Genomic DNA, 15,830 nt, shown 5'->3' with positions numbered 1-15,830 from the left:
GAATTTCGTCCAATCTTATGCAGTATGAAGCCCTACTATATTTTGCTATTGGCAAGCCTCCTGCTTGTACAGTTTTACAGCTGCCATGTGAGCCTGTAGCTCAGAAATGTGTTACTGTCTGGGATTCATGTTTGCTTGTCTCCAATTAACAGTTTGGGGCCAAGGTGGAAGACTGCAAATCTTGGCTCCGGCATTCTTTCCATATACTCTCATTGGCCTTTTATTGGAAGGAAAGTGGAATCTTATGTTAGGTCCAACCCATTCCCACATTTACAATTTGGAGTGATGGATTCACTACACACAAATTCCAAATTATGGCTATTTAAAAATAGATTGCTTACTTGCTTCTTGTGTTATTTAGCTGCTTGGGAAAGTTGGAAGACACAGCCGGAGTCTATTATGTGTAAACAATAGCTGGCCTAGCACTTCTGTAATAAACCTCCTGCCACAAAACCTATTGGAAAACTCAGGGGTCAAAGTTTGTCTCTTCCCCACCCTTTCAGCTATTCCACAACCCAACTAAATAAATGCCACCACTGCTCCCAGTTCTGGGACATGTTTGCACAGAACATAGCAAGATGCATATAAATAATGTCAGATATGTATTGGGAATGCCAATTTACTACACAGCAAGATACAAAAAAAATCAAGCCATTCCTACTTCTCACCCAGGGTGTACACACTCCCCTTCCACCTCTCATCTGGATGGGATGGGGTGGGGACAGGTTTTTAGTTATTTCAGAGACCTGTGTTCAGTGAGTGGGTGGGTGTATAAATCAGCAAACATCTCTCTTTCCTCTCTGTGTTGCTGGCAGGGGAAAGTGGGTGTATGGAAAAAAATCCTGGTGGGTGCCAGTTTTCCCCAGAACTCCCTCCAAGTGATGCTATGTCAACATGCACCAACATTTCAAGACGGGGGGGGGGGGGAATGGCAGGCACCAGCGAGGGTTCCTAGTGATAGAAGCATCAAATGGATTAAACAAAAAAATTAAATGGGAGGAAAATGACTGAGAAGTTCAGACCAGAGATTGCTATTAAAAACGCATTGGGCAATGGACGCTGAATTTACCTGGTGCCTTGTACTCCTTGAAGGAGGCACATACTAGAGGGAAATAAATCAGAATTGGCACTTGTGGGTTATCTTCATCTGAGAACACATAGCACTCTCTGGGATTCTTCCAGTCCTCTTCGGTTAGGTCAACTTTTGGAAAAGGAATACTTTGCTCTTCACAGTATTTGGCTGTCAAACGTATTTGCTGGAGAAGACACAAATCAACACTTTCTGTTTATCAGAATTTAAGTCAATAGTTCGGCACACTGAATTAACCCATGACTGGCCACCTAGAGTGGGCTGAAATGTGGGGTGTGAATACAAAACACATACTGTACCTGTGATACAAAATACAGGCTACTGTTCTATTCTCAAAGATGCTTTGACAGCAATTGTTATAGAAAAATGATATTATTATGATTACTTTATTTATATCCCACCCATCTCATAAATTTAAAATTAAAAGTGAAAAGAAGTTTTTAATGTTTGAAGTTTTATTCAGTTTTTAGTGTTCTGTTGGAAGCCACCCAGAGTCCCTGGGGAAAACCAGCCAGATGGGTGGGGTACAAATATTATTATTATTATTATTATTATTATTATTATTATTATTACCACCACCAAATGTGTCCAATAGGCTCTATGTGTGTGTATTATTTTGTTAATGAGAGAAAGAACACCCAATAACAACAACCTTTTAAATCCCAGCCTGGTGACTTTTTACAAGGGACCACACAATTATTTTCATAGCCAGTGGGAAAGGCACTGCCACTGTGGCACTTGATTCTTGAATAGCAAGGTGGATTCAGAGATGGGGTGAGTATACCAAACCCACACCACTATAACTCCCTGCATTAGCAAGGAAGGGACTCCACTAACTTGTCCTTATAAACCGCTTACATACATACCTGCATCATGTTCCAAAAGCTGATTTTATGACTCTCATTAAATCCACTTCCACCTCTCTTAGGTGTCATGTTTCCTTCAGCAAGCCCCCCAAACCCAGTTTTCATGTGGGATACTCACATCCAGAGCCAGCATGGCAGCTTCCCTTATAAGCACTGAAATTGCTTTAAAGTAGATCCAATCATTTGTCTACCCTGCCTAATACTCTGACTGACAACAGCTCTCTGGGGTTCCCATTACCCCTTTAGGTAAAGGTAAAGGGACCCCTGACCATGAGGTCCAGTCATGACCGACTCTGGGGTTGCGGCGCTCATCTCGCTTTATTGGCCGAGGGAGCTGGCGTTTGTCTGCAGATAGCTTCCGAGTCATGTGGCCACCATGACTAAGCTGCTTCTGGCGAACCCTATTTATCTACTTACACTTTGACATGCTTTGAAACTGCTAGGTTGGCAGGAGCAGGGACCAAGCAATGGGAGCTCACCCCGTCACAGGGAATTGAACCGCCGAACTTCTGATCGGCAAGTCCTAGGTTCTGTGGTTTAACCTGATCCTTAACCAGAAACGCCAAGGATGGAACCTGCTGAACTATTGTTCCTCTCCACAACTGTCTCAAAGCTTCCTGGGATGCCACCTTGCTACAGACATTGGGATGGAAAAGCCATATAGAATTCATTCCTTCTTACCTTGAAGGGTGAACTAATGTCATAATTCACAATGATGATGACATCCACATTCCTCTCTGGCTTAAGGAGTGGTGGAATACTGGTGTTAACAAAAAAGCCTATATCTATTAAGCACAGTGATTTATCCCCTGGTGTCAGCTTGTTAGGAGAAGCATCCAACACAGTATCTGGGGAAAAACAAGGTTTAAGGTTTCTTATCAGCACGACCATGAGAAAGATGATTATGTGAAAGTAACATGGTAGCAGGTATTAACAGCCATCACTGGTAAGAGTTGCATTGTCTTTTCATAATAATTCACCTTGCTTCTACTGGGTAAACCCAGCAAACTGAGCAGGAGTTGCAGAAGAGCACTCCCCTTGCTATAAAATGGAAATTACGTAGGACTTTGTTTCCCAAACTCATGGACCAGTTGAAAATTGCTGAGGGTCTTGATGAAATTTATGCTGGCTGTAGAAAATTGAGCTAGTTCTAAAGCGCCAAAACCTTTTAAGGAACCGTAGTTATTAGTTACCTCGCCATTCAATAAATTCTTTCTGTTGCAAATAGTCTTTATGAAAGTCAAGACTTTGTAGGAAGTTGTGAGTTTCCCCTTTTAAAGGACGATCAGTTAGAATATCATTAAAGATTTCACCAAGTTTTTCAGGCCCACAAGTTGGAGGCTTATAGATCGTGAAATATCCTTCATGTTCTTCACCTGAAATAAAATATTGAGGAAGTTAATTTCTGGAAGCTTTCCCTTCCCTTTCCAGAACATAACACTTCAAGGTTCTTCAGGTATTTTTTTCACACAACCATGTTCCATTGATAAAAGCATCATCCAACTGGCACACTCTTGGAAAATGAAAACAAAAGCCAATCACTGAAGCTTGTAAGTGGGATTCACAACCAAAAGTTGCAGTGTATCCTCATCCCCCCTAATAGGGGTACTCCTGTTCAGGGTTCCTACCAGCAAGGCTACACTATAACCCCCGTTCTCAGTTTCATGGTTTTCTCTTCAAACTCGCAGAGCCTTATTCAATTACAGTGGTACCTCGGGTTAAGTACTTTATTCATTCCGGAGGTCTGTTCTTAATCTGAAACTGTTCTTAACCTGAAGCACCACTTTAGCTAATGGGGCCTCCTGCTGCCTCTGCGCTGCCGTAGCCCGATTTCTGTTCTTATCCTGAAGTAACGTTCTTAACCTGAAGCACTATTTCTGGGTTAGCGGAGTGTGAAACCTGAAGCGTATGTAACCCGAGGTACCACTGTAAATTGCTGTGCTAGCAGAAGCTAGCAGATGATCCTTGTGCTGACAGAACCTTAGCCTTTGAGCTATGTTGAATGGAAGCCATGGTCAACACGGCTCCTGGATGCTACTGGGTTTGCCCTGGAAGGGAAGGGGCAGGAATTGAGGAATTGGGATGTGATGCAAGACTGCCAAATCGAGACTTCAAAGTTTTGTGTCCTCTGTCCTATGAACCAACCTGGCTTGTGGCATCACAGAGGGTGGCCCATAGAAGCAGTCAAAAACATTTTTAAACATTAATTTTAACATTAAGTTAATTATATATGTGACAAATTTGAGAAGGGAATAAGCACGTTGGGGGAGCTGCATGCAGCCCACAACTGTGCAAGCAAGAATAAAGAGGTCAGTACTGAAGCTCTTACTCTTGGCCAGGTCTTTGACCCATCGATCCCAAAATTCTTCTGTCGTTGAAGCAGTATACAGCCCATCCATAAGATTCACACAGAAAATGTTAGTCCAGATACCTGTAAGTCCAAACACAGAGAAAAATCATTGTACTAGCCCACGTTAACCACCAGAATCAGGAGAATCAGTGTCTATATGCTCAATGAACAAGCAAATTATTTGCTTTAGCACCAAGTTATTAGTCACACTACCACAAGAGAGGCCAAATGCTGCTATATCACTGAAACACAGGAAGGAGATTCAGATTATTACTTTTTCAACCATTTTGTCAGTCTGCTGCTCTTGAAAGTAATTTGTGCATTTTTGGTTTGCAATGAAAGCCTGAAAGGAATTGGTTGTTCTTTCTTCCATACATTATTTGCATCTGTCAGGGGCTCAGGAGCAGAGGCACAGGAAAGGGAGGAAACGGAGAGCGAGGGGGAGGAATCCGAAGGAAACGTAAGCGATGACAGTGGTCCGAGGTCTCTGAGTCTTTCCAGCGAATCGGAAGACTCACAGAAAGGGGCTCCCAGGGTCAGAGCAAGGGGGACACCCCAGGAAGAAGGGGCCAGAGGGGACTCAGAGAGCAGCAGCTGGAAATCGGGACCAGCTTCCCCACCAAAGAGCAGTAGGGGGGAGGAGTCCCAGGTATCGGGATCAGGCTGCTCACCGCCAGCGGGAGGAGATGAGTCAGGATTGGCCACGCCTCCATCGGAGAGCGAGGAAACGGTCAAGAGGAAGGTTGGAAGCTGGGCGCGCGCGCCAAGTTCAAATGTACAGGCGAGCGGCACAGTGGGTAGCCCGGATAGGGAGCCAGGTCCTAAAGCCCGCCGAAAGGAGGGACAGGAGTCAGGGGGGTCAGCGTCAGAAGAGTCCAGGAAGGAGGAGACCCCGGGGGGCAGAAGGACCCAGAGGAGGAAAGAACAACGGAAGAGGTGGAGTAAGGCTAGAGTCTTAAATTGGTGTACAGGGGGTGGAGACTTAGACGGAGCTTCGCCGATCTAGCTTCTAGACGTAGAGCTGCACGCTGCGGCTTGTAAATGGAAACTGAACCTCAATAAAGACTTTTGTACATTACTACCGGCTAGCGTTGGTCCTCTGTGAGCTGGGACCTGGAGGCAGCTCTGACAACATCAATTAGCACTGCTAACAATACATTTAAACAACAGCTGGAAGGAATGCAGTAAGAGCATAATCACACCATGACACACTCAATTATCGGAGAGTGGTGTCTTGGGAAACTGAGTTTGTTCTTTACACAGAGATAAAATCTTGTATAAGCTACATCATATGTCAACAATGAGGTATAACATTATTAAAAATAATATGAGAGATATGCTTGTACACTGGCATCATTTGGTTGTCATGAAGCACTGATAACATTGAAGAAAGGAGACGTGCAAGGATGCCAAAAGGCTGATAGGTTTTCTAGTTTAGCTTATGAGTAAACAGATCACCTTCCAGATAACAAATCCGGGATTCTGGGATCTTCTTCACTAGCTTTCCCATGAAGAATTCACTATCAAAATCTTCTGCACGGATGTTGACACCATATTTCTGGAACCCTACTTCATAAGGAGAGAAGTCCACCCATTCTGCAAACAAAATGGTGTACAGAAGGTTAAATGCCTCTAAACTTTATAGCTAGGTCACTAACATAAAAAAGCAGAAAAGAAGTAAGCAAACATCCTCAGTGGACATTCTTGGTGGAAGAACTAACATCATCAGACAGCAAACCATTGAGTCCCATTTTTGTATCTTGATGTAAAGCCTGACTAGGGTAGTAAATGATGGTCTAAATTAAAAATAGAATAATTTGCCCTGCTCTGTACTTAAAGAACAAAAGGCCAACTAGCAGAGAGCAAGAAAAGGTGTGCAAAGGAATCACCTAAGCTCATTCAAGCAAGAATTTGGATGACAAAACACTGACAATTTTATGCAATATCTGGACTATGGGTACAGAAAACGCCACCTACAAAAAAGTCAACATGGGGTACCCGGTAATTTCTTCTTATTTCACATATCACCATTTGAAATTTTGAACCATTGGTTTTCATTACAATTTTTTAAAGCAGTTAACATGGAAACAGGCTCAGGTTTTCAGGGAAAGAAAGCAGATTATTCCAAATCAGGGTTAAAGCCATTGAAAATAAATCTCCTAGAAACAAATACGAAGAGAATAATAATAATAATAATAATAATAATAATAATAATAATAATAATAATAAATTTATTTATACCCCGCCCTCCCCAGCCAAGACTGGGCTCAGGGCGGCTAACAACCAATAATAAAAACAAGTTGATTAAAATACAATTTAAAAAAGATTAAAATACAACATTAAAACATTAGGATGCAGCCTCTTCACAGGAGGAGAAAGGAAAAAGAAAGAGGGGGAGGAAATCAAACTGGTTCTAAGCCAAAGGCCAGATGGAACAACTCTGTCTTACAGGCCCTGCAGAAAGAAATCAGATCCTGCAGGGCCCTGGTCTCATGAGGCAGAGAGTTCCACCAGGCCGGAGCCAGTGTTGAGAAGGCCCTGGCTCTGGTTGAAGCTAATCTAACTTCCTTAGGGCCCAGGACCTCTACGGTGTTGCTATTTATGGACCTTAAGGTCCTCTGCGGGGCATACCAGGAGAGGCGGTCCCGTAGGTAAGAGGGTCATAGGCCTTGTAGGGCTTTAAAGGTCAAAACCAGCATCTTAAATCTGACCCTGTATAAATATTATTCACATTAGGACTCTAAATACCCGTTTGATATGACTGTAAGCTTTAAACTGAAAGAAAAATGCAATCCAAACTCCCACGTACAAATTAAGGAGACTCTTGTTTAATTTGACCTTCTGCATGTCTACTCTAAGAAATGGATTCCCCTACAAAATAGAAGCAACTCAACTGCAAAGCCAAATGATATTTCTCTCTGTCTTTAAATGCTCAAAGCTTTCAGCAGCAGCATCAAGGATTCCATTCAACAACACTGAGGTTAGCATGGCAACACCTACCTCTGAAATCAAAGGTGCTGACTTTGTCTTTGACATTTACAGCTGTGTAGATAGGCAAAGGGTTCTGGCCTTGATCCAAAGCCTGGCGCTGTTCTGAGAGTTTACTGTCATTAAACTAATATCAAAGTAAATGAAAAAAACAACATTGAAGCCAATATCTCATGAGCATCCAGTATCAAAGGGATAATTATGAAACCATATTGATTCCCGCCCCACCCCACCCCACCCCCTGCAATCTAATACTGACTTTACTCTCTGCAAGTATATATGCTGTAAGCTGCCCTGAGTGGCAGGGGAAACCCAGCCAGATGGACGGGGTATGAATAGGTCTAGATAGTTCTTAAATCTCACAGCAACACCTCTACTGGATCCCTTGCCTATTGTTTGGCCATTTTTTCTGAGTGAAAGGTTAATGCTGGAATAGGAAAATGAGCTTCCCACTGCCCCCCAAAAAGAAAAATCTGATCTAGAAATAGCAGGTGTGCCCATTCCCTTCCTATCATATATGAATCTGTCTTCTATGGAGTCATACCATTGGTCCTGGTATTCTCTATCCAAACTTGCAGCAGCTCTCCAGGGATTTTCCAATCACCTAACTATCACCTTTCACTGGCTAGGCCAAAGACTGAGTATAGCAGTTACTGCATGGAAATAATGTGATCTACCCCTGAACTATAGGTCTTCTACACACACACACACACACACACACACACACACACGTCACCACCACTTCTTCACTGATAAGATAGGGAAAGCTCAAATGCCCCAAGGAATACAACTTTCTGTCCACATTTACTTCACAGCACACGACAGTACAGATGCTTAGTTGTCGTTATGTAAGTCTTGGCCTCTTGCAGGTTCAACAAAAACCGAGCCAAGGGCATTTCACAACAATTAGATGGTCCTTGTTTGGTGCTAGCCTTTAGCAGATGAGTTTAGCATGGGAATTGGCTTGGCTTAAAATTTCCCTCCCCACTCCAACCAAGAACATGATTTTCATGTTTAAGATGAATAGAGAAACAATCAACCCCCAGTCCGCCAATCTTTCTATCAGTTTCACTCTGTTCTTTTCTTGTAGAAATGTTTTAGGGGAAGGGGATCTTACTAGTTTCAGAATGGTTTTCCTTGTGCACAGTTCTTAAGATATGATGGGAGGCAGCAATCCTCACATTTACTGGGAGTAAGTCCCATTGAACTTAATGACGCCTACTTCTGAGTTTATCTGTGGTTCAATCCCATGCTGATTAAGTTAGCATAAATATAAACACTACCTTTCAAATGCTGCTTTCAATGCTCTTTTTTATCTGAACATTTTATACTTGGGTAAAAATTATTAAAGTGCTCAAACCACTACTCAGGGAGTGCTCTGTGGTGTGCAAAGTTAATAGCACTTGCAAAACCTTAAATATTGTCAAAGGGGAAAAGATGACTCATGCAAACAGTGTAACCAAAATTGTGTGAGAGCCTTTCATGGTTTTCTTTGACTGGGGAAAAACTGCCTCCATGTGCAGGGATTTGTCAACAGGTAAGCCCTTGTGACTACAGAGATCCATCAAAGCCCCTAGTTTAGGAATAACAAAACATTTAATATACATACTTTATCATGTAAGAAAGCTTCCTGAACAAGGGCCCAGAGAGCTGTAAAAGATTGGAGGTGCCCCCTTTTAACCCTCTCAACCAGCTCCTTGTGATAATACTTCAATCGATCGATGGAAATAATATCTATTTTGCTCTTCAACATGCTGCTTTTAGCTACTTTGATAGCTTCTTCCAAATTTTCATGTGACCAATCAGTATTTCTGTACAAGTCTGTCATAGTCCTAAGATAGGAAGGAGAAAAAACAGCATTTACAGAACAAGGATGATGATGATGATGATTTTATTTACCGTATTGGCCTTACTTTGCCCCCAAATTCGGACCGTGAAAAGTTAAAGTGTAGCTTATATTCACGACCTTACTGTATGCAGCCTGAGCAAACAGCACCAGGAGCGTGGCAAAGCGCCTCCTGCCCCGCGCATCCTCTCCCCCCAAGGCCGGGAAGGGAGAGAGGGGGAAGGCTGCTGGCAACGGAGCACAGCTCCTCCCCCCCCCCCCAGTATGCAGCCAGGAGCAGCAAGGAATGGAGTGGCTTATATTTGGGAATTTTTTCTTCCCCCCGCTCCAATTGTAAAGGTGTGGCTTATATTCGGGTGCTGCTTACATTCAGATCAAATACGGTATACCCCAGCTTTTTCCCTCCTGACAGGGAGCCGTCTTAAGAACAGCTTCTTCTCCAGAGCAATCTCGGCCCTGAATGGGAAGCCTGGACTTTGAAAGTCATCTAATCTTCCTTGCTGTATTATACTGTATTGTTTTAATTAGTGTTTTTATAGTTGTTTCGATTTTGTGTGGAGTGCCCTCCCTGGGTGGATGGAGCAGCCAAGTAATTTCGTTGTCCCCGAAAGGGGGCAATGACAATAAAGATATTATTATTATTATTATTATTATTATTATTATTATTATTATTATTATTATTTTCCTGCGGCCTCAAAATGTCTTCATTTCAGGGCACTGGCACTAACAGGAACTTCCTACCACCCTGGGGTGGAAGCCATGGGGACTTCCATAGTGGCAGAGGCTAATGAAGTCCAGCAAAGGGGCACCTCACCTTACCCCAGAGGCGTTGCAAGGTGGGTGCGGTGGGTGTGGTCCACCCCGGGTGTCACCTCCGAGTGGGGTGACATAATGCTGTGTGGAACTCAATGTCTGTGAGAGATGCTGTGGCTTTGGCACATGCAGGCTTCCCACTGCCGAAACTGTTCGCCCACCGGCTCTCCCTCAGCTGTAGGTGCCACTATGGCTGAAGCAGAATTGAAACTCAGGTTCCTTAATTTTGTATCTATTGGCCCACATCGCAAAATTTTATTGGAGTGTGAACCAAAATACACTAATGGAAAATCCCACTGAGGTGTATATTTGTTCCACTGACCTTCAGCTTGTAGAATGTTAAATGGATTGTGCCCAGTACAGCTGGGATTCTAATTAAATGTGACACACTTTCCTAACTCCTTACCATGTTGACCCAGAAGCAGTGGTGATATATGAAATGCAATCCAAAAGGTTGAGTTTCTGGAGTGCTAGGAGATGACCATAGAATCCTGACATGGCTCTAAGTCCGCCTCCTGTTGCCATAACAGCTATCACGGGGACCTGTTAAAAATATATAAGCAATGGCATCACCAAAAATATAAGTGATGACCTTAGAAACCCGAAAGATTGCATTATAAGACTCTGCTTAATGTGACTGATAATTAGATTAGAATTTCAAAATCTTGGCTTTCCAAGATCCATACAGAACAAAATACTGCTTGGAAAACAATGAAATACAGTAAGGTAGTGATCTGTGAATTAAAGGTTATTTTGATTGATCCCTAGAATAAGTTATAGAATGTCCTGCTCTCTTAATCTCATTTGTCCTGTGAGGCAAATCCTGACTTTATAGAGCATGGAATGTGGAACATTGGCCAAGAACAAGGCTGGTCACAGCTAAGGTGGGATTCAGTCTCAAATCTCTCATTTTGGCTCTCACTTTGCATGTGCAAAACTGTGCTATCCTATACGAGTGCAGAGGTTATGGAACAGGGCCCCCACTGAATTTATGGATTTATTTAAGTTGCGAAGTAGACAGTTAATGGGAATTCACACAAGACACGAAGTTTGCGTGACATCAGAATTGTAGTTTTCAGGACCTCCCTTACAGTACATGAACCTTCACACTTCACAGGTAGTCCTATGTCAAATATAAATCCATGCAAACAACAATCCGAAACATGTGAGTCAACAGATATCTTCCAAACAGATCATGGGATGCTAAGACGCACCTCGTCCTCAAACAGTCCTCGTCTCATATTAACAAGCTTATTCAAGGCATCAGCAACAATCTTCTTCCTTTTGCGAAGGAAGTCCTGCTCATCAGCACAAAGCTCATATCCCAAACGCACATCAAGATTCTGTGGACTGAAACAGAGTTACAGAGCCATGTCACTGTGGAGCAGATGACAGGTCATTTTTACAGTAGCTGCAATTACACAAGCTTCTATCAACAACTAAGACTCATCAGTCAAATTCTGAACCAGAAAAACAAGATTCCCATTCAAGGCATGTTATTATTTATATGGAATTGCTATGTTGCCTTGGTGGCCTCCTCTTTTCACACATCAGGTATAAATATAACCTTTAAATGGGAACTCTGCCTACTTTTCACATATTATTTGTAGGCCTGAAGTGTTTAATTCATTTAAAAAAGATGAAAAGATAAATTGGGCAGAATATTACATAGATATACACAATTTAAAATACAATTCCAAAGTCCAGATTATGGGAATAATTTTAGTGGGTCAATAAATCATGTTTGTTACAAAATACTGTGCAAGCTTTCAGGTCCTCCAGAACTCTTCATTAGGCTTTGTGGTAAACAAAATGGCAGTGGGCAAGAGGAGGGAGGAGGGAGGAGGGAGAAGAAGGTTGGCTGAATCATGGATGAAGTCTGTGCTTAGTCACTGAAGGGAAGATGTGAGAGGAATTCACAGACATTCAAATGAAGTTCTATTAGGTGCTTTGTAGAGCTGCTGTCCGGGAAGAAGGGAGTACATAATGGTTGATGCCCCATTTTTAAAAAATATAAAATATAAAATCCAGCTGTGCTCTATAAGTTACACAGAAACGAGGCCAGCAGATGTGATCCCACTCACTCACTCAGCCCCATGTGCACTCATTGTAAGGTTTTCAATCTTTATGTCTGTACTAAACCAGATGTATTGACAGCCATTGTGTACTTGTACAGACACAGGTCTGCACTTCTCCCTGCTTCAGCTAAGAAAGCTACATATAGTGTGGGTAGAAGCAAGTCTTATGAACTTTATAATAAAGCCATTAACTGTGAGGTACAAAAGTGGGGCTTTATTTATTTTTATCTTCTCGCGCAAATTCACCCAAACACCACCATAATGTAAACTAAAATACAACCACATACATCATTACACATTGGAGGACTTCTTGGGAAGCAGACCAGCCACCTTCAAGGAAGCAGGGACAGCATTAGCAGAGGGAAGCAGGGAAGATTCCCAGCAAGGACTCCCGTGTGACATACTCCATTTTTAAAATAGCAACAACAAAGAAGTAGTGCTTTTTATTTCTTTTAAGAGCTTTACTTCTGCTTAGTTTTTAAAATAAATATCAGAAATATTGGTGCTCCTGAGCAAATATCGTTTTGTGGCAAGATGGGGGAGATATTCAGCATGCAAATGCAAGGCATCGGCTTTAATACAAGGAGCAACTGGGAAGATGCAAATGCACGTCACACTCAAATGATGCAATGCAATTAAGAAATGCCACATCAACCCAAGCAAGTTCACATGACGTGGCACGACATGACATTAGCTGAACCACAGCAGTTCTACAATTGTAGAGGAGCCTGCTTATTAAAGAAGCAAACTGCCTCCCGTCCTTTCCTCATGTCCTCAAGATAGCCAGGACAGAGCATTTTGGAGAAAAAGCAAATATCTTACCAGTCAATTACCTTGAGGTACAACTCCAAAGCTCCACCCTGAAACGAAACAATATATGTATGAAAAGAACACAACCTGACAAATAAAATGGAAAAGCCCTGATCGTGCATGATAACGGATCACAAATGAATCACTGCAGCTATCTGTGCTAAGGAGCTGCGTTTGCCCTATGTCAGTTTATGAAAGCAATTATAAAAAACAATTAAAGATGGGAGAGAAATCAAAGTTCCTTTGCATTTTAATGAGAAACTACCTAGTTTACACTTCCCAGACCAATACAAGAACCAATACAAAATAATGTATGTTTCAGGGGGAAGTATGCACACATTTGCAAATATAGCATACAAAAAGGCATTATAGTAAAGAGATATGCTTGCAAAAGAAGTGTGCATAGGTTAAAACGACATACAAAATTGTGTATCTTAAAAGAGAAAATTGCACTACAGTACGTAGCTGATCAATTTTCATGCTGCAGGAATGTGGAGAACTGAATTTAAGATTGGAAAAATGAGAAATTGAAATGGACAGATTCTTCTTTGCTCTGAATTCTGCGTTTTCTTGAAACTACATGGCAGTGACTTCCTTGGAGGAGGCAGGGAATGCAAACTTATGAAGCAGCCCTTTTTTCCTATTCTCAAAGTCCAATACCAACCACAGAAAATGATTTTCTGCATTGCTGGTCTTTCTTGAGATTGTTTTGGCAGGAATGTGAAGCCAATAAACTCACATGCTAGGGCTGTCTTCAAAGAGTCAAAACACTGGAATGTGGAATCTTTTTTGTTTCTTACTTCATTTTTGTAACTTAATTCTTCTGTCTCAATACTGTCATCAGACTGATGCATAGAAAAGAGCAGGCCAATACACTCCTCTGCCTACCATTCAGGAAGTTGAGTCTCCTTAGTCCCTTCTTCCTACTAGGAGTAATTCTTCTCATCAGTCATGTCTAGAAGCCAGAATAAAGCTTCCATTATGCTCTATCTAGAGCAGGGGTAGGCAACCTAAGGCCTGGAGGCCAGATGTGGCCCAATCGCCTTCTAAATCCGGCCCCCGGACGGTCTGGGAATCAGCGTGTTTTTACATGAGTAGAATGTGTCCTTTTAATTAAAATGCATCTCTGGGTTATTTGTGGGGCCTGCCTGGTGTTTTTACATGAGTAGAATGTGTGCTTTTATTTAAAATGCATCTCTGGGTTATTTGTGAGGCATAGGAATTCATTCATATTTTTTTCCAAAATATAGTCCGGCCCACCACATGGTCTGAGGGACGGTGGACCGGCCCATGGCTGAAAAAGGTTACTGACACCTAATCTAGAGGGAGATAGACATGCTGCCACCTGCCAGAAAACGGGGATGGAAAGCGTTCAGCTAAGCCACCCCTGGTTCCACCCACTTCTGGTACTGAAAACAAACTCCTAGGCTCAGCATGTTCTCAAAGGCAGCTTATTGTTTAATTCTAAATGAGCAAAAGTAGATACAACCACTCTGACATTTGCCCTGCCCTTGTCTAAATGAGAGTGTCACCCTACTGCAACATATCACCCTTTTTTTTTAAATTCAGGCCTCACCATGGGACTGAAACTGCCTTGGTCGCGCTGGTTGATGATCTCCGGCGGGCTAGGGACAAAGGTGAGAGCTGTTTCCTAGTTCTGCTGGATCTCTCAGCGGCCTTTGACACCATCGACCATAACATCCTTCTGGACCGTCTAGAGGGGCTGGGAGCTGGGGGCACTGTCATACAGTGGTTCCGCTCCTTCCTCCTGGGCCGTGTCCAGAAAGTGGTGGTGGGGGGTGAGTGTTCAGACCCCTGGGCTCTCACTTGTGGGGTGCCTCAGGGTTCTGTCCTCTCCCCCATGCTTTTTAATATCTATATGAAGCCGCTGGGAGAGATCATCAGGGGGTTTGGACTGGGTGTTCATCAGTATGCAGATGACACCCAGCTCTACCTCTCCTTTAAATCAGAACCAGTGAAGGCGGTGAAGGTCCTGTGTGAGTGCCTGGAGGCGGTTGGAGGTTGGATGGCGGCTAACAGATTGAGGTTGAATCCTAACAAGACAGAAGTACTGTTTTTGGGGGACAGGAGGCGGGCAGGTGTGGAGGATTCCCTGGTCCTGAATGGGGTAACTGTGCCCCTGAAGGACCAGGTGCGCAGCCTGGGAGTCATTTTGGACTCACAGCTGTCCATGGAGGCGCAGGTTAACTCTGTGTCCAGGGCAGCTGTCTACCAGCTCCACCTGGTACGCAGGCTAAGACCCTACCTCCCCGCGGACTGTCTCGCCAGAGTGGTGCATGCTCTAGTTATCTCACGCTTGGACTACTGCAACGCGCTCTACGTGGGGCTACCTTTGAAGGTGACCCGGAAACTGCAATTAATCCAGAATGCGGCAGCTAGACTGGTGACTGGGAGTGGCCGCCGGGACCACATAACACCGGTTCTGAGAGATCTGCACTGGCTCCCAGTACGTTTCCGAGCACGATTCAAAGTGTTGGTGCTGACCTTTAAAGCCCTAAACGGCCTCGGTCCTGTATACCTGAAGGAGCGTCTCCACCCCCATCGTTCAGCCCGGACACTGAGATCCAGTGCCGAGGGCCTTCTGGCGGTTCCGTCATTGCGAGAAGTGAGGCTACAGGGAACCAGACAGAGGGCCTTCTCGGTAGTGGCGCCCGCCCTGTGGAACGCCCTCCCATCAGATGTCAAAGAGATAAAGAATTACCTGACATTCAGAAAACATCTTAAGGCAGCCCTGTTCAGGGAAGTTTTTAATATGTAATGCTGTACTGTTTTTAACACTGATTGGGAGCCGCCCAGAGTGGCTGGGGAAACTCAGCCAGATGGGCGGGGTATAAATAATAAATTATTATTATTATTATTATTATAAAAAAAAAGATGTCTTCTTACAGTTTGGAAAGTGATGTGGAAACACATTGAAAAAGGAATAGAAAGGTTGTTTCGAAGAGCTCTTATAAAACAGAAGCAACAC

General features: G+C 43.2%; 1 protein-coding gene across 2 annotated transcripts in view; it reads right to left on the bottom strand.

Moving 5' to 3' along the window:
• Positions 1-15,830, bottom strand: part of LOC309357616 (cytosolic phospholipase A2 beta-like) — a 43,955-nt gene that overhangs the window by 5,092 nt on the left and 23,033 nt on the right. For both annotated transcript variants that reach the window (XM_081889933.1, XM_081889934.1), the window contains exons 10-19: positions 12,854-12,891; positions 11,168-11,303; positions 10,360-10,496; positions 8,904-9,126; positions 7,307-7,421; positions 5,765-5,902; positions 4,286-4,387; positions 3,150-3,332; positions 2,638-2,804; positions 1,070-1,256 (exon numbers count right to left, since the gene is read on the bottom strand). In XM_081889933.1, the coding sequence (XP_081746059.1) occupies positions 1,070-1,256; positions 2,638-2,804; positions 3,150-3,332; positions 4,286-4,387; positions 5,765-5,902; positions 7,307-7,421; positions 8,904-9,126; positions 10,360-10,496; positions 11,168-11,303; positions 12,854-12,891 (1,426 nt within the window). The remainder of the gene's footprint in view (positions 1-1,069; positions 1,257-2,637; positions 2,805-3,149; positions 3,333-4,285; positions 4,388-5,764; positions 5,903-7,306; positions 7,422-8,903; positions 9,127-10,359; positions 10,497-11,167; positions 11,304-12,853; positions 12,892-15,830) is intronic.

Source organism: Podarcis melisellensis (assembly GCF_964234715.1).
Source record: "Podarcis melisellensis genome assembly, chromosome: 1".
Lineage (NCBI taxonomy): Eukaryota > Metazoa > Chordata > Lepidosauria > Squamata > Lacertidae > Podarcis > Podarcis melisellensis.
The sequence above is the reverse complement of the archived record's forward strand: the minus strand, read 5'-3'. Positions and strand labels throughout refer to the sequence as shown.